This window comes from Schistosoma haematobium, chromosome ZW, assembly GCF_000699445.3.
Source record: "Schistosoma haematobium chromosome ZW, whole genome shotgun sequence".
Classification (NCBI taxonomy): Eukaryota; Metazoa; Platyhelminthes; class Trematoda; order Strigeidida; family Schistosomatidae; genus Schistosoma; species Schistosoma haematobium.
The window spans coordinates 31,165,644-31,193,612 of NC_067195.1; the positions used below are offsets into that span (position 1 = coordinate 31,165,644).

At 39.9% G+C, this 27,969-nt stretch overlaps 2 protein-coding genes across 2 annotated transcripts; one reads left to right on the plus strand and one right to left on the minus strand.

Moving 5' to 3' along the window:
- The first annotated feature begins 416 nt into the window (after positions 1–416).
- On the plus strand, positions 417–18,718 carry MS3_00003276 (uncharacterized protein). The gene is made up of 3 exons (XM_012946232.3): positions 417–606; positions 6,759–7,241; positions 18,412–18,718. The coding sequence occupies exons 1-3, from the start codon at positions 459–461 to the stop codon at positions 18,651–18,653; spliced, it is 873 nt and encodes a 290-aa protein (XP_012801686.3). The 5' UTR covers positions 417–458; the 3' UTR covers positions 18,654–18,718.
- Positions 18,686–27,009, minus strand: SMARCA4_1 (Transcription activator BRG1). Its single transcript, XM_051211018.1, has 8 exons — positions 26,968–27,009; positions 24,110–25,702; positions 19,232–19,287; positions 19,102–19,200; positions 19,002–19,068; positions 18,873–18,968; positions 18,774–18,829; positions 18,686–18,732 (listed from the first exon to the last, which is right to left on the minus strand). Exon 2 carries the CDS (start codon positions 25,695–25,697, stop codon positions 24,270–24,272), a length of 1,428 nt encoding a protein of 475 aa, XP_051071048.1. The 5' UTR covers positions 25,698–25,702; positions 26,968–27,009; the 3' UTR covers positions 18,686–18,732; positions 18,774–18,829; positions 18,873–18,968; positions 19,002–19,068; positions 19,102–19,200; positions 19,232–19,287; positions 24,110–24,269.
- Between the last annotated feature and the right edge of the window lie 960 nt (positions 27,010–27,969).

Here is a 27,969-nt window from a genome sequence, read left to right on the forward strand (position 1 = left end):
TACGCAACACAAATTCTAGATATACCAGGTGTATGGTTGTTTTCGATGGACAAACACAGATTTTAAAACACGTAAACATTCCGAAAAGGTGGTGTGAAGATTTGTATGCACTTACGAGCTCATTCCTAGACCTCTCGGCTTCGCTTGAAACCTAGCGGAAAACTAGAAGTAGACCCTCATATAATTAATAATGATTTATTTTGGTAGTTTCCTACTATGTAAGGACTATATCCATGTCTTTCTTGCCTGAGGTTTCTGGTGCGAAAAAACCATTATGTGTGGCTCCTATGCAATTAATTTTATAAAGTTCACTTAGTGTTGCGTTTTCACTGTAATACCCGCAGAACTTTCAGTTTTAAGGAGTCAGTATTTACTTAGGAACGAGACATAAGCTACAGCTTCACTGAAATGTCCTCCAGCTGTAGGGACATTGTTTCACCTTCACATAGACCTTGTAGATGCGCGGGATACTCACATTCTTATCAATTACCATATATTGGTTTGGTGTTTTTGGGGGTTCTAAAGCGGATTCAGGAAAAAACCCAAATAATAAAAATCATCAGGATTTCCGAGTTAATACGATTCACAAGAGCAGGGTTAACTGGCGTAAGTACTATTCTTGAGGAAATGTACATTCTCGTTTTGAAAACAAAGGCCTGGAAAAACGATCTTAAAAAAGATGTGCTATTATGAGAAAGATTCAGTTTGTTTTAGCACGTAGTGCTCTTGAGGGACGGACCACTTTTCACCAATTATGTGAAATATGTTGAAGGGAGTGTCTCACTACCCGAGCTCCCAATTTTGCGGAAGCCGCTATAGTAAACTTTGGAAAATGGCACTAAAACCCTGAAATTTCCCTTAACTTAGGCAGGGGTCATTTAGCTTCGGAAGTTTCCCCAAAATTCGGAGCTCGGGTAACTCCTAAGATGAGATATTAAGAAAACTGCTTTTCAAACGCATGAAATTAAGCGATAATTTGCTGAGGTACTTACTTAACAATAAGTATCAGTTCGACTTATTTCTTAGTAGTCCCCTCGATAAAAGGGGACATAGTGGTTCCCTCAAATATCGTATTTTTACCCTCAAAGTTCGTCCTTTTGATGGCCTGTTCTAGTGGTTGTTAAGTGTGTTTTTGTTCTCAGTATTCTATTGAATTGTTCAATCACGGGCGTACATCCAATGTTTTCAGGTGGCTGATCTCAATAGTAGACTCTTCCGGGGTACAGTTGGGTCTTGATATCTAAATACCTCATTTAGGTTTTTTCGACGTGGGTGAAAGATGTAAATATCATACCCGAAATTATTTTGAGTTTGTGGTATATTACATTTAATGTGAGGTCTGAATTTTTTAAATCTTTGCGTACTCAGTAATTTTCACAAAACCTCGGATATACTTTTAAAATTAGTAGATGTATGGTTTGGTGGTGTTACCTAGATCCTGCTCTATATATTAAACAAACGAGGGCATACTCCCATCCCAGTGGTAAACTACGATAATGAAGCGAGTCTAAATGTCGCTTGCATGTTGCCTGCCTCGTTCTGAGTAACCATGAATATATATAGTACTATTTCATTTTTTGTATCTAAATTAGTTCGCACTTAATTACATCATCCTGACTTACATAAAAAACTACTTAATTTTATGTTATTGATGGTACGGACATTTCTGCGTTACTGTGTTTTAGTCTGATGATTTACATAGAAAAAATTTCGCTTGTCATGCTTAAATGAAGTTTATGCAAGTTAAGTTTTATCTTGAACTTCCCATCAAACAGTAGCCACATTGTATTAACGACGGACTAAGGAAATGGTAGATTCTAACAGGCTAGTAAATTAAGATATTTAGTGGATTTGTTATGAGATTTTTTCGATTCATAGAACCCACATTAAGATAAAGTTCGTTAAGGTCTCTGCTGCTGTTTGACCGGGACTCCTTTTATGAGAAAATATGCCAGTTTCAAACTCAGGACTTCAGTTCATCCTTTTCATGTCTGCTTCCAATTCTCGACGAACTGTGTCTCTTGGTCTACCTGTTTTCCGTTTCCTTTCTGCATTCCTAGTTAGGGATTGCTTCGTGATGCTGTTTAACGACTTCCAAAATGTGCGTCCTATCCACCTCCAACGTCTTTTGCTAATTTTCTCTTCAGATGGGAGCTGGTTTGTTCTCTCCCACAGTAGTCTGTTGCTGGTCGTATCCGGTCAATGGTTGTTGAGTATCCTTAGTAGACAACTATTTATAAATACTTGTACCTTCTTGATGATGGATTTAGTAGTTCTCGAAGTTTCAGCTCCGTACAGTAGAACTGTCTTGACGTTCGTATTGAAAATTCTGACTTTGATATTGGTCAAGTTGTTTTGAGTTCTATATATTCTTCTACTGTAAGAATACTATCCTTGCTTTCTCAATCCTCGCCTTTACATCTGCATTGGATCCTCCACGTTCATCGATGATGCTACCCAGATACGTAGAACTTTCCACATCTTCCAGAGCTTCTCCATTAAGTGTGATTCCGTTAATGCACACTGCGTTGTATTTGAGGATCTTGCTTTTTCCCTCGTGTATTTTGAGGCCTACTGATACAGAGGTTGTTGCTACAGTTTGTCTTGACCTGCATTTGTTAATGTATGGGATAGAAGAGCTAGGTCATATGAAAATTCCAAATCGTCTACTTGCATCCAACTTGTCCATCTTATTCCATGCTTCCTTTCAGATATGGTTTTCATAATCCAGTCAACCACCAGAAGAGAAAGTGGGAGAGTAAGAAACCTTGTCTGACTCCGGTTCTCACTTGGAATGCGTCTGTCGACTGTCCTCCGTGAACGTCTTTACATTGTAGTCCGTCGTATGAATTCCGCATCATGTTGACGACTTTCTTAAGTACTCCATAGTGTTGTAGAAGTGTTCATAATGTTCTCCTATCCAAACTGTCAAATGCCTCCCCATAATCAAGGAAGTTGATGTATGATGGCGAGTTCCATTCAATTGATTGTTCAACGATGATCCGTAGTGTGACGATTTGGTTTGTGTACGACCGATCCTTACGGAATCCAGCTTGTTGATCTCGACGTTGGGCGTCTACTGAGTTTCATTCGGTTCGCCAATACTGTTGAAAACCTTTCCTGGTAGTGATGGTAGTGTGACTCCTCTGTAGTTCTCACATGTGTTCAGGTCTCTTCTCTTTGGTATCTTGATGAGGTATCCTTCTTTCCAGTCTGTTGGCACTTGTTTTTCATCCCAAATCTTCCTGAAAAGAACGCGGAGTGTCTTCGCAGTTACTTATATGTCTAGCTTTAGTGTTTCGGCTGGTATTTTGTCAGGTCATGCTGCTTTTTCACACCTGACTTGTCCGACCGTTCCTGAAGTGACATCTGTAGGAAGGTCTGTAGGCGCTACTTCGATATCCGGTGTGTTCAATGAAGCTGGTTTATTCGAGAGTTCCTCAAAGTATTCTACCCATCTGTTCCTCTGTCCTTGAATTTTAGTGACTGACTTGCGTTGCTTGTCCTTGACCGGTTTCTCTGGTTTACTACATTTCTTTGTCAGTTTCTTCATTGTTTCATACTCCCTTCTCTTGCAGCTTTTTCTGCTGTAGTTTCTAGCTCTTCCACGTATTTTTCCTTGTCAATTCTGACGCCCTTCTTCACTTGCTTGTTTGCTTCTGTATATTCAGCTTGTGTTTTGACTTTCTCTGTTCTCGTTTGACTGTTGTTAGTGTTGGGGTGATCCAAAAAGTTGCTTGCAAAAGACAAGCAAGCATCAGGAATTACTAAGACGCGTTTCATCCAATCAGCGTTCACTTGGAGTCTTGGCCAAAAATATCAAGGGAGCGAAACGTCACATCTAGAGGCTCTGATTGGTTGGCTGCTACTAAGTTTAGTAACATTCCAGAATCTTCTAGCAACCCAGGGACATTTAAAACATTACAAAAACCCTATATTTTCTGTATTAAAACAAACCTTGGAGTAAACTACTTCTCGCATACTTTGAGTCTTCTCTCTCGTGTTCAGGTCGCTGTATAATTCTAGCTTGGGGGTTACAGAATAGCTTAGGGACGAATATAGCGTTCAATCCGCAAGACTTATCAGTTAGTTGCTGTCATATCTTTTCTTTCATAAATCTTGTCCAAGGCTTCGATGGGGACCCATTCCTTATGATGATGCTTCTTGTGGCCCAGAACCTCCCGAGACGTTGAAGTTAGTGCTTTTTTGATTCCTTTGCAGTTGTCCTCCATAGCAGTTTCTCCTTTCAAAGAACTCTGCAAGGCTTGGAACCTGTTGATGAAAGCTATATTGAATTCGTTGAGTTTGTCAGTATTTTGAAGGAAGGTTGTATTAAACTTTGTAGTGCTGTTCCTCCAGATGTCCATTGCTTCTCTAGCCTCAGCTTCGTTTTGGCAACCACCAGATGGTGATCTGAAGCTATATCAACTCCTTTCCTGGTTCGCACGTCCTCCATTGACCTTGTGAACGTTTACTGATGCGAATATGATCGGTCAGATTCTCTGTAATGTGGTTCAGTGAGACCCATGTAGCTTTGAGTATGTGTTTGTGGGGGAATATTGTGCCACCTATAACAATTTTGTTGGACGCACATATATTTGCGAATCTCTCCCTATTTTTGTTTCTTTCTCCTAGTCCGTGTCATCCCATGATATCTTCATATCCGGTGTTGTCCATCCCGACTTTGGAGTTTAGATCTGTCATCAGGATGGTCACGTCCTTTCCTGAACACTTCGCTATGATCGATTGTAGCCTCTCGTAGAACTGATCTTTATCGTTGTCATTACTATCACTGGTGGGTGCATAACAACGGATAACATTCATTGTGATTCCCTTCTTTGCTTTGAAGGATACTTTGATGATCCTGGATCCATTATTTTGATGTTATTTGTAGGTTTTTAGAACTCCATTTAGTAAAGCAACATACAATTACTCAAAAGTAGTTTGTCAGAAGGTATACACAGCTACTAGTAAACTAATATCATATTTCTGTGGCGTTATGTTTAAAAAATTGTCACGTTACGGCTGTGTTAGTTAAATGATTGGACAGGGGCAGATTTATGCTAACATACATGTTGATAACTGCGATGAGTGGTTTTAGTGTTTTTAGGTTCTCTGATGTCTGTGGTTTAATTGCAGGACTTTCATTGTTGTCCTGTACAGGATCAGCTCTCGTTTCATGAAGTCGAAAACGACATTGAACATTCCGAAGTCTAACTCAGAAAACTCAATGCCGTAAGAGGATGTTTTGTAACTTCTAAATAGAAACAGACATGGTGACAGCCAAGTGTGATTATTCTTTTGACTTGAATGTTCTGTCTGGTTTAGTTAGCCGACAGGTTTTGTAACAGTTTGTCTCTGAAAACTACACTATAAAAGTTTCTGATTCTTCTAAAGGCTCTTTATTTGAACGTCAATGGTCAATTTAAAATTGGTGGCAAAATCACGGCACTTGTCAACCTTAAGTAGTGTCTGTTACTTAGTTTCGCTATGGATGTTCTAGAAATCACACTTTCATGACCTGTTTTCGGGGATTGATCTTTTCGGAAACTCGCTTACCCATATCGAGTACACAGTTGACATAATCCTATTTAGTAGGGACCCAGGGATAATGTAGTTTCCTGAATCCTTTGTGTGGCAATACGGGCATGATTGAGATGCGTTTCTTTCATCTAAATGCGAAACTTAATAGTTGAGTTCATGAGTTAATTTAAGCGAGACCAACATGGAAAACCTGGAAGCACTGGACGGCCGTTATCATCAGTGAGTTACTTACGCCTGTTACTGTCAATTGAGCCTAGGCCGCCGACCAGCATTTACCAATCCACTGTCCTGGGTTTTCCTTCCTAGTTCAATCCAATTGTTCATTCTTCTCATGTCTGTCTGCATTTTTCGGTGTAATGTGTTCTTTGGTATTCCTTTTCTCTTTTGGCCTTTAGGATTCCAAGTGAGCGCTTGCCTTGTGACGCGGTTTGGTGCTTTCCTCATTATGTGTCCTATCCACTTTCAGCGCTTCTTCCTCCGCTGGAATCACAAAACCTCTTTCTGATCATAATCATAAGTGACTGGTTTCAAGAGGTATTTCCTAGAGTTCTACTAAGAAGTCGTAACCAGTGGATTTCAACCAAGTCTGTTGTGAGACAACTATAGACGGTGGCGTAATTTCGTGGGTTGGTTCAGGTTAGACATTAGCACTGTTGGATACCGGCCCAATAGTCTAGAGGTTAAGCACGAGACCAAGGGTTCGAATCCCGTGGGGAGATCGTGGATGCGCACTGCTGAGGAGTCTCATACTATAATAAGTCGGCCGTCCAGTGCTTTCAGGTTTTTCATGGTGATCTAGCTGTAATTAACTCACGAACTCAACTATAAAATTACTACAATCTTCACAAAACCTCTTCCTGATGAATGCAAAATGGTCTAGGTTAACGCGCCGATTGGTCATAGTGCAGTGAACAAAAACAATAGCAGGGACAACCGAATATATTTCAACACAAAATTATAGAATCTCTTAGTGAAATCTGAGAACCATACAGTAAATATCTCATTTGCAAGATGTCGATCAATCGTCTCGGACTTCAGTGTTCCTTCACTTCCACAGGAAACATTCTCTGTTCTCGATCTTCTTAACCTTCTGCCGCCATTAGCTATGATGGATTAGTTGGCGACATAGTGCCCACAAATCAGCTTTGTATTACGCTGTGGTTGTAAAATACAAGAAATAGTTAACCTATTCTTTTTTTTCTTTTTCATGACAGAAATTAGTTTCCTCCAATCTGTATGGTCTACGACGGAACAATCTCATATTATTCCACAATGCAAACTCCTGAAATTTAACTGGATAAATGGTAGTTATAGCAACGTTAAATTTCTGCATAAAGCACAACTATCAGATTTATTCAACTCCCCTTGGCCTATCTCACAATTCACATGGGATCCTGGAAACCATGCTAAACATCCTGACCAACTGAGGTTACATGAATGCTACATCCTGTTCATTTTCTCTACTACTTGTCGATTTTCTGAAGCTTCATTACCTTATATAAATGCCTTAGCTCGAGCATATCCCCAACTTCCAGTCTACGGCATACAGGTGGATGATTATCTAGTTCACAAATGGAGTTTGCGTATGTTGTTTGTCCCAAAACTCAAGATTATCGTTAACGGGAAAATCTTCAATGAGTATTCCGGTTCAGATGTCGATTTGGATGGGATGGCTGACTTCATTTGGTCAAACATGCGTAAGTCCATACTTCTAATTACAGACTGAAAGTTATGTGTGCTATCTGCCCCAGTGACTTCCATCCAGTTGTTGTTAACTCAGTAATAGGTTTTTATGGTGTTAGTTTACTTGCTGTAAACTGAAAACCTTCTACTTAACGAGTAGCTATTTGTCTATCGATGTGCATATTTCTGAAAAAAATTACTGTGCTCCTATGAAGACTAGAGAGAATAGATATAAACTTGTATGGGCAATATTTGTTTGTTATCGGCTGCTAGTATAGATAACCTGGATCTACTATGAATCGATCAGTATCTCACTGCCCTCTTTTGAAGGATTCCACTCTCGAACTGTTTACATGCAAAGAACTTTCGGTTTATTAAGTAAAAGTAAGATGATTTTATTAAGAACTACATAGGAACATGAATACAAAAACAGATCAGACAGTCCATTTGTTTGTACTAGATTAAAGTCAATGCAACTCACTAACCAATTTCAGCTTCATGTAGTTCGCTTTCGTCTACATCTTTTATGTAAGCTAGTAAAACTAACCGGTCAAGTAAACCGAATTATGTGTAGCAGGCTTCAAACTCGTAATTTAGTAACGGAAAGTTGAGCTTTACAAATACTGACAGCAACCGAATCTCAAGTGTTGTGCTATGGTATAAAGAATAAACAGATACGTTTCCTTGTTCATCATATCCATCAATAAAATTGCAATATTTGTTTATTACGAGTATCCACCCGTCAGAATCCGTTCGTATTCGACAAATAATCTAAGACCTGGATTTACACCACAGTTTTATTCTCTGTGATACCGTTGGCTCATATCTATTCAAACCCTTATTTAAAAGCATGTAATGCAACCGAAGTGAGATAGTGAAACAGTATGTAATTTTGTAAGACAGTTTAGTACATTTATTACAGTAAACAATTAAGAATTTATGTACTTGATACACTTACTAGCACAAATGGGCTCGAAAGTAGATATGCGTCATACAAACACGAAAGTAAAATTGTCAATAGATTAAAGAAAGATTAAAATCAAAAACAGCTAAATGAATAAAAACAAACAAACCAAAGTAGTGTATAATGGGAGAAATAGTTCAGTTAAAAACACGAAGTTCAGCGAAGAGATCTCTTTCAACGAATTTATTATCAAGCTGTACAATCGTTTATATACGAAATTTTTTTGTTAAAGTACTAATTGACAGATAATTCCCATTTAAACATCAAAATTAAAACACGAATTTCAGCGAAGGGATCTCTTTTAAACGAATTTATTATCAAGCTGTACAATCGTATATATATGAAAATTTTGTTTTTGTAAAAGTACTAATTCCGTGAGGAAATGTGAACACAGTTAATATAAAGGTTATAATACTAGATTACGTAATATGAATAATAACAATAGATTTAGGGACTATAATACGATGATTAAAATGTTTTTGATATAATAATTAAAGGTCATAGAGGTGTACAAAAATAAACTGATATGATGAGCGTTCATGAATAAAACAATGAGAATATAAGACATAAGTAAAGGGGGAATGCAGTAATAATAATAATAATAATAATAATAATAATAATAATAATAATAATAATAACATTAATGGTAGGATAATCAAACTAATTAAGGCCAAGGTAACGATAACGATAAGACGTACTTCTTTTGTACTCATAGTTCTGGTTTAAGCTCCTGGATGGCAAGAGCTTCGGCTATTTTTAGGTTGTATACGAAAAAATCTGGGTAGATTTGAGCGAATCATATAAACAACCTTAAAATCAATTTGTGGATCTGTTGAATGGTTATAGTCGATTAGGTGTTCGAGAATAGAACTCCTAACTGCTTTCCTTTCACCCTTATAGAACCAGGCTGGGATATGTTCTCGTATCCGAGTTGAAAGCGAGCGCTGGCTACGGCCAACGTACCTTGCTCCACAAGAGCAGGTGAACTGGTAGATGCACATGGAGGCGACCAGACGCGGAAGCTTATCTTTTATGGATACAGAAAATAAGTTTCTACTAGTGAAGGATATTCGCAGTTTTGCCGCGTTAAATGTTCTTCTAATAGTTGTTGTTAGACGGTTTTTGATTACGTCCGATGTTCGTTCACCTTTAAATTCCAGACTTATATAAAGGTTTTTCTTTGGGACGGAACAACTAGAATTCTTCTCGCGACTACTTTTATTCATATTCTTTTCTATGAACCGTTCTGGGTAACCATTTTCCGTCAAAGTCTTCTTGTGGATTGCGAGTTCTTCGTTAATGCATTCCGTACTGCATATGTGATGTATGCGATGGCATAAAGAATGGATAAGGTTTCTCTTCCTACTTAACGGAACCCAGCTATAGAAGTTGGTTAGCTGGCCATTCCATGTTTGTTTTCTAAAGATGGATCTTTTTAAAGAACCATTACTCGTTCTCATCAGACGTACATCGAGAAAAGGAATTGATTGGTCTTGTTCCCTTTCTAACGTGAAGTCTATGGAAGGGTGGCACGAGTTAAAGGTATGTAGAATATCATCTAAATCAATATTATTGTCACAAACAACAAACATGTCGTCCATGTATCTCACGTATAGGTGGAATCGATTGATCATTGAACGGAGTTGGTCATTTTCTACTTTTGCCATGAAACAGTCTGCTAAAATTGGATCCAATGGAGACCCCATTGCGATCCCATCCCTTTGTCTATATATTTCATTATTGAAACTGAACTGGACATTAAAAGTACAGCGTAACAATAATTCTTTCAAGTGTTCAGTTGGCAAACCTAGATCTATATTGTTAGAATCAATATACTCACATATATAACATATTGTTTCGGTTAAAGGTACGCTAGTGAACAAAGAATTAACGTCAAGCGAGAACATGTGTTTTTCAGAAGCATTAACGTCCTTAATACGATCAATAAATTGGAAAGTATCATGAATAGAATGTTTACATACTTGCCTTCTAACCGGTTCCAATTTTTCCGCTAACCATTTGGCGATTCTGTGGTATGGAGAACTTGACATGTCCAAAATAGGTCGTAACGGTAAACCCGGCTTATGTATTTTCGGTGGTCCATATAAGCGCGGGATGACTGAACCCATGGGACGCATGTGATTATATAAATCTTGGGTTATTATCCCCTTATTCTTAAGATTTTTAACAACATCTGTTAGCTGTTTTTCGATTTGTAATGTTTTATCAACTTCTTTAGGTTTGGAGAATTTAGTACCATCCTCTAGAATTAACTTCATTTTATCCAAATATTCTTTGCGATCAAGTAGTACTACACCAGCTCCTTTGTCAGGTTTACTTAGGATTAAATCCTTATTTCTTTTCAACAGTATTAGCTGATCCAAGTGGTTCTTAGTTAATAGGTTATTCTTACTACAATGTGCATTAACGAATCCATGACTGCAGTCCAGTAATGTGGACTTAAAGTGCTCGAGATTTTGTGATGTCGGCATAAGATCATGAGTTTGATTTGATAGATTTTCGAATTGTATTTGTGTATGAAGTCTACTGTTTTTGGAGGTGCTGTTACAGAACCTGGGACCCAATGATAAGGCCTGCATTTGGACTGGCGAAAGTTTAATAGAAGAATGATTAAATACATACTTTTCTGGATGTTCTGGAAACTTTTTAGTCACGTCTACGTGTTGCAATGTTTCCAAGTGTTTACGTTTAGCTTTTTGTGACTGTTTTTCTGTAACATTAGTAACATAGTCCTCAAATTGTTTACGTTCATCTAACGACAATTCAAACAATGCGTGACTTCTTAGAGATATGTTGCGATCTAGTTCGACTTTTCGAGATTTGATAGCATCGATATAATTGAGTGCATGACGTTTGAGTGTTTTTGCATTGGGATGAATATGGTTTCGCCTTAATGCCTTCCAGAAACGTTTAGGATAATCATTATTTTCGATACAGCTTTCGAGAAAATTGATCTCACATTTCACTAACACGCATAAACAAGATGACGTAATAGAAAGGTTATAATACTAGATTACGTAATACGAATAATAACAATAGATTTAGTGAATATAATAAGATGACTAAAATGATTAAAATGTTTTTGTTACAATAATTAAAGGTCATTAAAAGTCATAGAGGTGCAAAAATAAACAGGGTGATATGATGAGTATTTATGAATAAAATAATGAGAATATAAGACATAAGTAAAGGGGAATGCAGTAATAATAATAATAATTAGTTAATTAAGGCCAATGTAACGATAACGATAAGACGTACTTCTTTTGTACGCATAGTTCTGGTTTAAGCTGGATGGTAAGAGCTTCGGCTATTTTTAAGTTGGATACGAAGAAATCTAGGTAGATTTGAACGAATCATATAAACAACGTTAAAATCAAACTGTGGATCCGTAGAATGATTACAGTCGATTAGGTGTTCATATATACGATTGTACAGCTTGATAATAAATTCGTTGAAAAGAGATCCCTTCGCTGAACTTCGTGTTTTTAATTTTTAATGTTTAAATGGGGATTATCTGTCAATTGGAGAAATAGTTCAGTTAAAATAAAACCAGGAATAATTCTGCCAATCCATTGAACTTACCTTTTGCGGAGAATTTGGAAGCATACTACATCAGCGTCGCCACTGGTTTGTGTTCCGAGCCATATCTGACAGAGTCTCACGCCAGTTAGTTGCACCCTTTCTAGGACCCCAGTTAGAAAGTTGTAACAGACCGACAGACGCCAGTCCCATACAGTTTTCTTTCAAACCACTTTCTTCACCTAGAGCCCGCGATTACTGCACTACATGTAGGTTGCCACGATGATATCGGTAAACTATGTTCATGCTACTAAAACCATTGTGTCAAGATGGTGACACTGACTGCATTTCCATCACTGTGCCCGAACACACATAGTCCAACCACAGAAATATTAAAATGACATTTAATGAAACCTAATGGTCGGAACATAATTTCGAGTTAGAAACAGCGGCTGTTGGAAGCTAATTTAACTCATTTGAACCACTGACATATAGAAGTCTGTTATGAGTGAGACAGTCTGTTAATCTGATGGAAAGTCAGTTAATAACCTCTAATGAAGTCCTGGATTATAGTTTCACAAAGGACAGAACAGCCAGCCTGTTACCCCACGAACGTCGATCGGACTGCCCTTTCCTCCCTAGGCGGTGACAGCGAGTCCACTCAACAATAGGGAGGTTTACGAGGGAATCCGACAACCGAAGTGCCGCCAGCCACCAGACCCTCTTTAAGGATTGTGACAAACTTCTGGTCAGGGGACTGGGTTGTTTATAAAGCAATGTGCTCTAACATAATGAAATGAAGAGGTCGTCATCTTTTTGCTTGAAAAGTGCCTACATCATCTATGCAACAAATATCAAGGGACACGTCTTTTTTTAACTGCGTCCAGATTACTATCCTGTCACACTGTTTGCACCACCCAAAGCTCGCAGGGAGGCTTCTAACCGGTATGAGGGACTGATCATATATACCCCCGCCAAATGTTAAAGAAGCGCCGTGTTTACCTTAAGCTAAGTCATTTTTTTATGATATTAGGACCGTCTCTGACTGGTGTTTCCTTCAGACAACCAGCATGACAGCGATGTTGCCTTCCCACATGGAGGGGTGGGGTTAGAAAAGGTCGACCCTAAAAGTGCACACCTCACCTTACCTCACGGATTTCCGTCTCCGGCGGTAAGGCTCTTTTGAAGAACGGAGCTAACACGTCAAAAACCTCCCACGAAAAGGCCGTGCGCGACCGGCCTCAAGCAGTTGTCCCTTGGGCACTGCGGTCACGCTCTCAGGTCACTGAGACTGCCTCTAATCCAATTTCCTTTTCAGGTACCTCCAGAAGAACCCTTCCTCGGTGTGGGTAACCGGGAAGTGATAACCGCCCTCATACCTCTAACAGCACCCAAGATCACTACTCATAATCAACCTTCCTCTTCAATTCCTGTTATTCCTCCTACATAGACTTTCAACTCTAAACTTCCTCTTTCGGCTTCCTCCTCAAGTGTCACCATAGCCAACGATTCTAGTGCTCAAAACTCTGTCCTAGGTCTACTGAAACCTCGCTCCAAACTACACATTGGAGCCTTCAACGTACGCACCCTATGTCAAATCGGTCAGCAGACTTCCTTGGCTAAAACCCTAGAGTCTCTTTCCATTGATGTATGCTGTGTCTCCGAAACACGCATACAGGATTCCAGTGTGGTCATTCACTTGACCTCACCTCGGCAAAACGGAGAGCCAACGAGATACACTCTACGTGTATCTGGTGACCCGATGGCCAGTTCTCGTGGACTGGCAGGTGTAGGCATAGCACTAAACATGAGGGCCGAACAAGCACTGCTGGAGTGGATCCCCGTCAACAGTCGTCTATGTGCTGTTCGGCTAAACGGCTCCGTAAGAACTCGGAAGGATATGGACACACGTCGTTGCCTTTTCGTCGTTTCTGCCTACGCTCCCACTGACTGCAGCTCAGATGAAGTGAAAGATGAATTTTACAGAAAGCTAAACGCTCAGACATAGTACTCGTAGGGGGGCGACTTTAATGCTCAGATAGGTAGCTAAAACCAAACAGAAAGGCATTTAGGTGGATATTTTAGCATTCCGGCACAGCGTACAAATAATGGTGAACGTCTGCTGCAACTGTGCTCAGACAATCGCTTATTTTTAGCAAACACAAATTTTAAGCATAAGGAGAGACATCGTCTAACATGGCGACCCCCTACACCAAACCAACGATGGACTCAAATAGACCATATTGCCATCAGTCATCGTTGGAGAGGGTCGGTAGAAGATTGTCGCTCATTCTGGAGTACCTGCTTGGACTCCGACCACGCCCTAATATGGGCACGCATCTGCTTGCGCCTCACTGGACGCAAAAAAGCCACATTAAAAAGACCCATTAGAACTGAGTTGAGTAACGAGAAAGCCAAAAATAGGTTCCAAGAACAACTGAGTTCACAATTAGGTAGTTCTGAAGACGAGGCTGACCCAGATGTTGCTTGGAAAGCTATACAAACAGCTGTGGAAACAGCAGTGACATCTATTAGTGAATTAAACCACAGAGTTACAAAGAACCAGTGGATTTCTTCAAAGTCTATCACACTGATGGATTCTCGCAAACTCGTCCCATCAGGTTCCGAACATGATAAAGAGCGACAAAAAATCAGATCTAGGTTAAGAAAAAGTCTAAGAAACGACCGTGAGCAGTGGTGGGCAACGAAAGCAAAAGAGATGGAAAAGGCGGCGACTATAGGGAACACAAGACAGCTTTACAGACTAATAAAAGAAACTGGAATTAATAAGTCAAGTGTAAGTGAGATTATATCGGAAAAAGACGATACTCTTATCTGCTCCCAGTCCAGGCGTTTAGAACGATGGGCGGAACATTTCAGAGAACAGTTCAGCTGGCCTTCAGCTACTCTACAACTACCCTCCATTCCCAGACAGTGTGAATGGAACATTGAAGTAGGTCCCCCAACTCTAGCAGAAGTTCAAAAGGCTATAGTTAATCTGAAACGAGGAAGGGCAGCTGGTCCAGTTGAATTGGCTCCAGTGGTCTTTAAGGATGGTGGTCCAATTTTAGCGATTAGGTTGACTAATATTTTAGCTAAGATCTGGGAGTTAGACGTTATCCCATCTAACTGGTCACAATCACTTATCGTCCCAATATATAAGAAAGGGTCAAAATCATCCTGTGACAACCATAGAGGGATTAGGTTAACTAATATAATATCTAAAATACTAGCCTCGATAATTATCAGACGCCTAACTAAGACTCGTGAACTGCAAACACGAGAGAATCAAGCTGGCTTCAGACCTGGTCGTGGCTGCATCGATCACATATTCACCATTCGTTAGGTTCTACAACATAGGCATACTTATCGGCGTCCGACATTGGTGGTTTTTCTCGACATAAAAGCAGCATTTGACGAACTGTCATCTACTTTTGCAACCTCAAGTGGTGTCCATCAAGGCTGTCCACCTTCCCCATTTTTGTTTGCGATTGCAGCCTGAACGCAGTTTTCAAGCTTAATTCTCACTAAGGTTGTGTATACTATGGTTAACATAGTGGTATCCAACTTGAATGTCCGTCTTAATGCCCTTAGGGTTCCAAACTGATTAGCTGCAACCTCCTGGCAGTGGGGCATGTTACCAAAATCATGACTCACTGTCACCCTACGGTGCAGGTATTTCCCTCATGCCGTACGTATTTACCCTTGTATACATGAGTTTCTTCCACTCTAAATGCAAGTTGTTGCTTCAGGACTGGTCTGCGTCAACACCTGAACTAAGGATAGGGAGTGAAGTAGTCGAACGCGTTGACAACTTCACTTATCTTGGAAGTCTGATCAGCCCTAATGGGTTGGTGTCTGACGAAATCTCAGCACGGATTCGGAAAGCTCGCTTGGCTTTTGCCAACTGACGTCACCTATGGCGAATGCGAGATATCCGTCTATCAATAAAAGGACGAGTATACTGCTCAGCAGTTCGTTCTGTTTTACTTTATGGGTGCCGAACGTGGTCATTAAGAGTGTGAGATTCTCGTAAGCTACTAGTATTTGACCATAGATGCCTTAGAAATATTGCTGGCATCGGCTGGGATCACCGGGTAAGTAATAGTGAGGTTAGACGCGCAGGGTATTAGGAAATGATGGTAAATCAGTTGATGAGTTTGTTAATCTTCATCGACTGAGATGGTTGGGCCACGTGTTACGTATGCCCGAACACCGATTACCACAAGGTGCAATGCTAACCGGTGTTGGGGATGGTTGGAAGAAAGTTAGGGGCGACCAGACCAAAATGTGGCATCAGTGCTTGAAGTCACTGACTTCTAGTCTGAGCCATGTTGGTAGATGCAGACTACTTGGTTGGGGTCCGCGTGACTACCGTAACCAATGGTTGGAGACTCTTGGTGACATGGCTCAGAATCGATCACAATGGCGTCGGTGTATACACTCCCTGTCTTCCCTTAAACTAAGAGATTAAAATCGCTTCATATCTTTCTTTCTACGAACTAATTCTTTCTTCCTGTACTATATACTTATTGCAATATTTCTTTTATATATTACCACCTCCGAATTAACTACTTTTACGAATCTGGTGTCCATCTTGTTGTGTTAATGAGGTATGGCAAGTTGGACCGATGCATATATGTGCCTGGTCCTACGTTGTAGCTGATTGACTGACTGACTGGTTTGACAGGACTGTGCCCTGAAACTTCAGAAGTGTCTAAGAACCTTAGCAAAATCTTGAAGGTTTGTACACAAACACATCGAGCAGAGTAAGGGAATACAACTTCGCACCATCACTCCAGTTTAGCAGTAGAGTTATATACGGTTACCAAAACTCATCGTTCCTCTTTAACTTTTTTGTTGATGGCTCCGAAGCACATGATGTTATGGCTCTGTCATCTAGAGAAAGACTTCGATCTTGGGCAATATTGTCCTACTGCGGGATGACATGCAAGCTACGCAAATCATCAGTTCTCAATAGGTGCTTGTAGGCATGACACAAATTGTAAACACTACTGTACTATTGGTAGGGATCTGTGCTGTACTATTGTGTCTGAGTCGCTGTCTCAGTGTTGGTGTGTTATGACACTATTTAACGTATAGTGAGTGCTAGAGGAGTTTATGCCAAGCTGGTCCATTCTTTTCACCCCCGTGATGTTTGTCTGACTGTCAAAGTCTGAGTTCATGTGCTTTTGAGGAGAGTTCTGTTTAATTCCTCAGTACTCTGGGCCTAGTATATTTGTTTTCATATACCGTTGTCTCCGAAAGACTACTAATATCCAGTGGCAACACCAGGTTCAGTAATGCGTGCTAGGGAGTCAGTTAAGATGACCTGATTAATGCCACCATCCTGAAACACCGTTCTTAGTGGCTTGGACTGGTTAGGAGGTCAGACCTAGTCAGTTTACGATGTGGTGCCATGCTATGCATGAAGTTGTATGGGACTGACATCTGTCGATTCATCAAAACATCCTGGCTAGGGTCTTGAACGTGATGCTACTCAGTGACTCAAGATTACCAGACATCGCTTAAAACACAAGCCAGTGGCAACCCTGCTTTAGTTTGCTTCTATATTCTTTAGAACTTTGTGCGGCACATCTAGGATTGAAAAATTCTTTCTGGTCGTACTTTTGTAAATTGAATTGCCTTGTTTGTCCTTACCCACAACTTTGTACACTTTCCTTAGTTTAGGATTTGTGTTTCTTGTCAAACTAGCGCTTAGCCAGTGCAGCCTAACATTTCTTAAGGAGTTCTAGGCAATATGTATAAATTCAGTACCTAAAAGCGGGAAATGTGGCACTCCATACTCACACCGTAAAGGCGTCGGATGCTGGAATTTGTCAGTGGCTAGAAATATAGTGCTGACTACACAAAGCTGCAGGTGACAGCTAGTGTTTTTCGATCTGCGCATTCAAACCGGCAAGCACTGCCATATATGTCGAACGTGTTTTCTAGAGACTATTTAGCCGATGGTAGAACCCATTTTTAATTGCGTCTGGGTTGTAATCTGTCGGGGTTTGGGCAGAAACAACGCAAAGGTACCGCGTCTTACACCGACTCCCCCGAAGTTTCTTGAACCTTTCTAACCTAACGGCAAATAACTGGCTATCGGTCAGCGCTGGTGCCTAGTACGACACCAACTAAGCATTAATATAAATTGTAACAGTTGTGTTCTTAGTAGCCATTCATTGTGCTGTTGACTAGAGCGTCAAGTTCACAAGGTAGTCGATGAACGTCCAGAAATACAGTCCTGTGGTAACCAGTGACAAAAGTGGATTGATACAACGTTCGATCTTTTAGGACCATGAAACCCATACGTACCATTCGTTTGCAACTAGGGTTTCCCGACTTCCCCTGGGTGAATCCCCCGGAGCCACCTACGTAGTCTAGGCGTCCGACATTCACTACTGGTTCTCTCACTTTCGTAGACAAGAAAGCAGTAAGTTGGGCTTCTGCAATGACTATAAACCCGTGGTCATATGACAGCATTCCCCCACACTAATCCGTACAAGGACATTAGGGGGAAAACAAAACTGAAACCTCGGGTTTCTCATTAACTTGATACGAATGTGAAGCTACAAGAAACACAACACAATTTGTATTTGGAGTACAAGGCTTTCAGCAAGTATCTATTTGTATACACTGGTTCTCGGCATTATTTTCAATGTGTTATTTTACAGGTCTCTTACCTCGTGTGCCACTACGTGTCCTTCCTTCGGACTATGAGAATGCACCTCAATTTTCATTTGAATCAAATGCTGTTTGCCTACTTCTATCATGGCTGGTTACGATAATGGGACTCGGATTCATTTGTGCGACAGCAGTCGTGCGATTACAATGGTTTACTTCTTTTCTTAACCACATATCTACTCTGGAATTCTTTTTTGGTAACTTTAATGGACGGCAACACTACAGTGGTTAATTTGACGACTTACACTTATTTTCGAACTGTATATTTCAACTGTCATTATAGCTTGAAAATGTGAATAGGTAATTTTTCACTTTTTTCCGAAAATGTGTCACAAAATTTATTTTATCATACTCATCAGCTGTTGAGTAGACCAGTTCCAACACATATGAGCACAACTCCAACAGACCCTAGAAGTTTATATACAGATAACTTTAGTTGACAGCAACGTACCGCTAAATTTCATTTTTTCATGGTAAACACATGAGCTTGTAAGTGCTGACGCTAGTAAAGCTATTGAGTTTGCTATCGCTACACCTCTTGACAATCCTAAAAGTCAGATTTTTGTTTATGATTACTTACGTGTATATCCGAATCCAAACATCAACAAGATAGAGGCGAATTGATTCAAGAAAAAAAACGCCAAAAGCTGCGAGATAGTTCATAAAACAAGAATTCTTACTTTGAACATTTTGTTAGAGTTATACTTCATACAGATATTAGTACTTCCCCATATCAATCCAACTATCAACGGCAGTAGTACCTCGAACATGACTTTTAACTGAAAATTTAATACACAATTATAATTCTACTGTGTTGATAGTATTTATTATTCACTGAACACACCTCGGGGATGCTGATTTTGTCACTAAAAGATAAGCTGATTAAAGTAGCACCATTGTGTACTTTCATAATAAATATGAATTCGACTAAGACGAATGAATTTGAGGTCTTAATAGTGGTTTCAGTGACAGTAAATAATAAGTATCAGTTTCCTATCTGTATGTATATATTTTTAGGTGATTAAGCAAAGACAAACCGAGACTCTAGTGCGCTCTCAGATTTCGATACAATTATGTGTATTAAGAGAACCCCACTCTTAGTTTTTCTTAGTCATTATTTTACACATGTCTGACAATGTAACAAACGCCCTGTTATACACTTCGTACGATGAATTGTGAGCCAGTATTTGATTGCAGACACGCGTGGTATTCACAGGAAATCCGTTATCACCTTGTTTAGTAAAAAAAATCTGTGTCGCCTTAAAGTAGTACGGATTTAGCACACTAAGTAAAGTGTCCATTAACATCTGTTCGTTGTGTTCATAACTGTTTGCCACAACCCTGATCGTACTCATTGCGATTTGAGGATGTACAAGGTCAAGAGTACTGAGAGCACTTTATTTACACCTACTCTTCGTCTATATGAAAAATTTCATGTGTTAGTAGTCACTAGGTTTTCTACCTCAAACTATCCATACGTCAATGCTAATAAAAATATTTATATAAAGTGCTCACATGTTACACTATGTAAACTAAATTCAGTCTTAAGTAATAAGGATAGTAGGTTGCTGAATCTGTGTTAATCCTGGCAGACTGCCTTCCAGTGAAGGTTCAGTTCCTCCTTGTTTGGGTAAGGCGTTCTAATCTTCAGTAATAAGGATAGAAAGTCTATCGATCTATATTAATCCTTGCAGTTTGTAATACTGTGGAGTTCCAATCTCGTTTTGAATATATTAACAGACGGTGCTGATATCACGTGTTCCAGTAGAGAATTCCAGTAATTCACTACTCGGTGCGAGAAACGGAACTCCAGACGTAAACGGTTTGATCTCAGTTTTTGAACTTTCTTCGAATGTCAGTCAGTCAGCTACAACGTAGGACCAGGCACATATATGCATCGGTCCAACTTGCCATACCTCATTAACACAACAAGATGGACACCAGATTCGTAAAAGTAGTTAATTCAGAGGTGGTAATATATAAAAGAAATATTGCAATAAGTATATAGTACAGGAAGAAAGAATTAGTTCGTAGAAAGAAAGATATGAAGCGATTTTAATCTCTTAGTTTAAGGGAAGACAGGGAGTGTATACACCGACGCCATTGTGATCGATTCTGAGCCATGTCACCAAGAGTCTCCAACCATTGGTTACGGTAGTCACGCGGACCCCAACCAAGTAGTCTGCATCTACCAACATGGCTCAGACTAGAAGTCAGTGACTTCAAGCACTGATGCCACATTTTGGTCTGGTCGCCCCTAACTTTCTTCCAACCATCCCCAACACCGGTTAGCATTGCACCTTGTGGTAATCGGTGTTCGGGCATACGTAACACGTGGCCCAACCATCTCAGTCGATGAAGATTAACAAACTCATCAACTGATTTACCATCATTTCCTAATACCCTGCGCGTCTAACCTCACTATTACTTACCCGGTGATCCCAGCCGATGCCAGCAATATTTCTAAGGCATCTATGGTCAAATACTAGTAGCTTACGAGAATCTCACACTCTTAATGACCACGTTCGGCACCCATAAAGTAAAACAGAACGAACTGCTGAGCAGTATACTCGTCCTTTTATTGATAGACGGATATCTCGCATTCGCCATAGGTGACGTCAGTTGGCAAAAGCCAAGCGAGCTTTCCGAATCCGTGCTGAGATTTCGTCAGACACCAACCCATTAGGGTTGATCAGACTTCCAAGATAAGTGAAGTTGTCAACGCGTTCGACTACTTCACTCCCTATCCTTAGTTCAGGTGTTGACGCAGACCAGTCCTGAAGCAACAACTTGCATTTAGAAGGAGAGAAGTGCATTCCAAACATTCTGGCATTGTTGCTCAGTGCTACCAAAAGATTCTGCATTTTATCAGCGTCTTCACCAAACAGGACTATATCATCTGCGTATTCTAAGTCGATAAGTGGACCTCCTGGAAGGAGATCAATACCCGAGAATTCAGTCGACGAGTAAGTTATTTCCATCAGTAGATCTATGATGAAGTTAAACAAAAATGAAGAAAGCGGACATCCTTGACGGACACCACTTGAGGTTGCAAAAGTAGATGACAGTTCGCCATAAGCCCTGACTCGACTAGTAGTGTTCGAGTAAAGAGGTTCGCCTTTCAATGACAGACACTGCCACAGAATCTCGCGGTCTACCTAGTCAAGTGCTGCTTTTAAGTCAAGAAAGACCACCAATGTCGGACGCCGATAAGTATGCCTATGTTGTAGAACCTGACGAATGGTGAATATGTGATCGATGCAGCCACGACCGGGTCGAATGTTCTCTCAAATGATCGGTTCTAGACGGAAGCAAAAGATAAGAAATGTTAATACCAAGGTCATCGCTCAGTATACGATAGGCCAATATTAGACCACCCCCGTATTCTACGGTAAGATAGCGGGAATAAGTTAAGGTGTCTCAGTCTGTCTTCATAAGATAGGCCAGATAGACCTTGTACCATCGTAGTAGCTCGTCGTTGGACTCGTTCTAGCATATCTGCTTCGTACTTGAAACAAGGACACGCTGCTTGAATCCCGTATTTTAAATGTGGTCGCACATAAATCGGGTATAGTAATCTAAACATTTCATTGTCTAAATACTGGAAAGACCTAAGAATTGACCATAATACCCTATAGCCTTTTGCAGCAGCAGCCTTGCAGTGACTAGTGGTTTTGAGATCATTGCTTAATATGACTCCTAAATCTTTATAGTTTCTTGCTTTGGGTAGCACCAATCCACGTAGTGTATAGTCATACGATTCATCTGAGTTATTTAACTGCATCACTACACTCTTATTAGGATTTACTTCTAGTGACCACCTGTCTAACCATGCCACCAATGAGCTAAGATCGTCCTGTAATACTATTCTATCCGACATACTATGTATGGGTCTCCAAATCTTTATGTCATCAGCGAAGAGTAGAACGGATGACTTTGCTACAGTTGGCAATTCATTTACATAAAGTAAAAAGAGAAGAGGACCTAGGATTGTACCTTGGGGAACCCCACTTTTTACAGGTACCCACGAGGAAAGAGCCCCATTAACCCTTACCCTTTGTCTCCTGTCATGGAGAAAGTTACTTATCCAATCGACGACTGTATAATGGATTCCAAAACGTTCCAGTTTGAATTTAAGACCAGAGTGGGAAACCTTATCAAAGGCCTTACTTAGATCTGTTAAAATCACATCCACGGGAACATTCCGATCTTTTGCAGCAGCCCAATCTTCTCTTGCAATGAGAAGATTTGTCAAGCAAGATAGGCCTTTCCGAAAACCATGTTGTGCCCTGGAGAAAAGATTTTGCCCTTCAACATAGTTTATAACAGCTATCCGAATGATTTTCTCCATCAGTTTTACAACTGCACTAGTTAAGCTAACGGGTCTATAGTTACTAAATCCCTACTCCCAGCCTTATACATCGGACTTATTATGGCGTCTTTCCAGTCTCTAGGAAGTCTGGACTGTCTCAGAGACATGTCGAATAGTATCGCTAATGGTTCAGCAATTTCATCTGATATGGCCTTCATAATCCTAGGATGAATATCATCAGGACCGCTGGACTTATCAGGTTTGAGATGCTGAAGTAGCCTTAAAACAGTACCTTTCTCAATGACTACAGGATCCATCAGCGAGCCGTCACGGTCACGATGAATCGTTGGTCGTTCCTCATTACCAATAGAAAATACTTTACTAAAATATTCCGATAAAGCTCCAGCTTTTTCGGCATCATTCTCTGCTAAGATTAACGGATTATCTAGTATCAAAAGTGATGGAATCCTATCGTTCCTTTGAGTTCGCCTTTTTATGTACGAGAATAACCGTTTCGGACCATATCTAGAATCCCTAACCAACTGTTTTTCGTATGATAGTCTATTCTTACTTATTAACGCTTTACAGGCATTCCTAATCTTACAATAACTGGATCTGTATTGTTCTAAGCCAGTAGGGATGAACATATTCCAGTGATTCTTCCTTTTTCCAAGGAGTTTCCTGACCGTTTTAGTTATCCATGGTGGACTGTTAGTCGGTCTTCGCGGTACCAGGTAGCATTCGCTTCCAAGACCTGACTATCCGAAAACCCACTAGCCGGAGATTTTCCTCGTCGTTTCGCCGACGGGTTTCAAGTTCAGCTAGTGCTTTCTTCCTTTGTATTCTATCTTCGAGAGACATGTCAGGTCTAACTCGGATGTCAGGATTGTCGTGACAACGAGCGCTACTTAACAAGAGATCCCGTTGCAATAGATTGGGAATTCACCACAAGACATCAGTTCACAACAGATAAATCTCGGGAGGAATATAGTATACCGACAATGAGCATTATAATGAGCCCTGATCTGTGCTTGAATGAGACCATAAAGATGGACCCAATTGAAGAAGCGGATAACGAACACGGATGTAGGGATTGTTGCAAGAAGAAAGAAGGAGCACGCACAAAAGAAACTAACACATGCAGCACAAAGGTATATGAATCTATGGTTTCTGTTCCGGATTCACATAACAACGCAAAACAGACTATGTGAGAGCAGAGCCTGAGAGCACAATCAACCAACAGAGGGGACTAAGGCATGAATAAAGAGGAAACGTCGCTTTTTCGCATTCATGTCGGTTAATTATTGGGAACGTTGATTTTTCCACCTTACGTCGTATTTTGGGGCTATATTAGTTGACAAGAATACGTAACGTACGTGTTTGAATGTGCCGCATACCGTGCAAATGTTTTCAATCACGTCGACGAAATAACCCATCGTTTACTGAAAATAACTATCGTCATAAAAACAAGTACCAAAGTACGGTTGCAAGGATTTGGCTGAAACGCATATACATAGACTTTGTTTTTTTGGTTAGCTAAAGTGCAGCATCATCTTCAACAATTTCTCTTGTTGTTGTTTGATACATAGGTATACGCACGTCAGGTAACTGGATGTTAGAAGACGACATTTTGCCACATAACCAGTCACGATTCACTTGATTAAGTTCTTCAGGAAATTTCTCAGTAGATGGAAGAGTAGAAAAATAGGCCGGGGGTTGTCCACCGTTTTTAATGACATCATCAGCCAATTTTCGATAGAATACAACAGCATTTTGCAGAGCTGATTCCTGTGCGAATTTTCTTCTTTCCGACCGTTCCCTAAAACGCTGCTTACTTTGCTCTCGTTTATGTTCACGAACAAGTTTAGTCAAATTACTAATAAATTCATCTGTTTGGGTGAGTAAGTGATGAAGTCTCTGGTCTTTTTTCGCATCAATAAGACAGCGATAACCTTCCTCATCTTCAGCCATAAGACGTCGCATACGCTCACGATCAATTCGTTCTTGTTCTTTTCTTTTGTCACGCTCAGCATTGGCTTTGTAATTTAGAACGGCTTTGTTTATTTTCACCATTCTGCTGTTAACATTACGATGAAACTCTCGGAAATCTTTTCCGTGGCTAAGAACAGCATTCAGAAATTCTTGATGTTTTTGACGACGCCTTTTTTCTTGCTCATGTTTCATTTGTTTCTCCAACTTTTCCGTGAACCGAGCCTCTCGAAGAGTTTGTTTTTTCGGCCTTCTGTACGCCTTGACATTAAGAGCTGTCTCAAGGCTCGTGTCTCGGCGCATAGCTGACACTATGTCTTGCCTTAGTTGTCGCTGAAAATTCAGTAGACGCAAAGCACGAAGTTCAATCAATAATGATACTCTTTGTTCCGATGTACTAGATACAGAAAGACTACTTAGTTCTTTGATACGCTGCGCAATGCGAGACTGGATACGCTGTTCCCTCTCTTTTAGTAGCTCTACGGGATCCAAACCCTGAGGTCGTTGAATAGGAGTAAGTCTACTCCTTCCATATGTGCCAGTACCCCCAGGCAGAAAGGTTCCATTTGAAGATGAGGTTGTATATGATTGATAGCCTACTGGGGGACCTATACGTGCAGCCACTAAACTGGGTTGGATATTAGGTCTTACTCGAGATATTGCTAGGGCAGGATTCACCGGATGGAATTCACTCTGAACGACAGACGACTGAGGAGACCCGACAAATGGCGAATTTTGCATGGAGTTTACAGAAGATTGATTCCATTGTTGTACAGGGACATTTGGTGCAGGTGGTCCACTCATAACAATAGGTGCATGACTGAGTAACTGTCTTCCTTCGGCCGCTAGTAATAATGTTTCAGGGACTGGCTGTGATTTGGAAAGTAGCTTGAAAGCATTAATCTGTGCCCGCAATTGAACCAACTGATCCTTCATAAATGGACCCTGTTGAACTGGTGCGACCGACATTCTCATTGATCCTTCGTACATACAGAAAGTAAAAGAAAAATTGAATAGTTTAATGGAAAAACACATTTCATGTGAATCGATAGGCATAACAACGTATGACCTCGAGCTAAAAGGTTGATGAGCTTAAACTCACAAACTTCATAAAAAGACAGAGGAAAAATAAACAAAAAGACGTTGAAATGAAAGGGAAAGAAAAGTATTGTAAAACTAAGTTACTTAGTTGTAACTTGATCACTTGCTTGTAGGGTGATATTAGTTTATCTCGCGCACTTATCATGAGACGACTGAAGTACAAATAATAATGTCCGTAAATGTTGGTTACTATTTTTGTACCATAAAAGAAGTATCACGAAGTCATATTTCAGGTTGGATAAAGGAGTTAATAGATGGCACACACCGTTGTTGAAGAACAGTTCACTTTTAATATAAATCTATACCCATGTTCCAGTCAGTTGTCAAGAAGTGGATTCACCACATAGAATACGAAAAAATCACTTGGCACAACACAGCATGTATGATCTTTGTCAATGATCACCAAATTACGGCCTAATCAACATTACTGATGGAAAGTTATGTATAACTTTTGGCTTCTGACACTTGACAGAGGTTAACAATATTAAAATAATGCTAACAGTTTTTCACACTGTTCTACCGTTTCATGGTTAATGCAATTAAGTTTTTAAGTATCTCTACTGGCATCTAAAATGTTACCACCTCCAAGATTTTCCTCAACGATTTTCAGCTGCTTATTAAAAGAAGCCAAATGACCTACAGATATACGAAAGCTGGGGATTTATTCATGAAAGCAACAAATACGGTGTTGTTGTTGTCCCTATAATGAAACAACACACTCCACCAACGACAATAACAAGACCGGATATATTTTGCGAGGACCAGTTTTCAGAAATGACACTTAAAATCAATTTTCCGGTTCATAGGGTATCTTATTTAGTGACTCCAAAGATCTTTCTCGAGAAACAAATTACAACCAGACATTTCAAAGAGAAATCGAACAAACCACTGGGTGTACTGATTTTTCACCCGTACCTACAAGGTCCCATCATACACATAATTTGCATTCCGTAAATTTATTTGGTAAACTGAAAGAGTAGAAAACTCATAAGTTGGTAATTGAAACCAATTTCGTAGCAGTTAAAGCCATTCTAAAAGCCTGAAAGCCACCTGAAGGATGAAAAGCGACAAGGAAACGTCTTTCTGTAAGTTAAGGTAATAGATATGATACATAACAAAGCTGAAATCTAAAAGGTCTAAGTACAGACTGGTCAAACCAAAGACGAAAAACACCAAATTAGGCGCAATTGAGATTCAGATGTCCAATGGCTAAAATCATTGTAACTCTACAAAATGCTAATCGATTGCAGTACAGCCAGTCACTAATTCTAAAAGAACTTATACTTCACACTACATGTACATTTTCAAATATAGTTTTTCTTGGCTCAAGATGATAGACTAGTATCCATATTTCTGTTATCAACTGGAATTCATCTGTGGTTGTCTAATCTCATGTTGAAACTGAGGTCTATGAAGACAAACGACACTTCCTTCGACAGGACGTTCAGTATTTTAGCCAACCTGAGTATAGTAATAAGTTTACTCTCTCTGATAGGTATTAACATCTTCCACATTAGTCCCTGATCCTAATGACCAAGTTTAACGAGATTCGTGGGATTTTCAGATTCCTTTTTTATTTTTTTATAATTCGTCGGACGAATTTAAAGGTGATTTTTCCGTATATCTGTTATCTATAGTTTCAGGATAGGCTACAAAGTGGAAGATTTCTGCACATCATACTGGACAGGTGGTTTTTACAAATGATGAATTACACGTTGGATGATCTTTGATTGTAAATGTTTGAGTTAGTTATGTGGGTAAATCATCTAGATGGGCATGAATTCAATCTAGGTTCGAATCAATATTTTTCCTACAGAGACGCGTACTTAATTGATCGCCGTTGTTCGGAAGTGTCATTCTTTTGGACGAGTCGACGCATTGACCAGTTTAGATGTGGCGATAGTAGCGTCTGAAGGGAAGTTTTTATGGTCAGTATTGAAGAAGACTTGAAGTACTTTACTCTAGTTGTGTCATTCTCGTTTAACAAGATTATGGGAGGCAGACGAGAAGAGTAGTGCGTCAAATACATTGTGTTAAAGATGTTTATCAAACAAAAGTTGTATATGGTTATTGTCATTCTCTTTCGGTCTAATGTCAGTGCACTATGCATCCATCTGTCCAATTAAAATAGAGCTACGCACTTCTA

Excerpts from the sequence above, each read along its gene's own strand:
- MS3_00003276 (XM_012946232.3), top strand. The coding sequence starts at position 459 with ATGCGCGGGATACTCACATTCTTATCAATTACCATATATTGGTTTGGT. Across the intron at positions 607-6,758 it reads CAAGAGCAGGGTTAACTGGC|AAATTAGTTTCCTCCAATCT; the intron begins GTAAGTACTATT and ends TTTTCATGACAG. Across the intron at positions 7,242-18,411 it reads CTTCATTTGGTCAAACATGC|GTCTCTTACCTCGTGTGCCA; the intron begins GTAAGTCCATAC and ends GTTATTTTACAG.
- SMARCA4_1 (XM_051211018.1), bottom strand. The coding sequence starts at position 25,697 with ATGAGAATGTCGGTCGCACCAGTTCAACAGGGTCCATTTATGAAGGAT.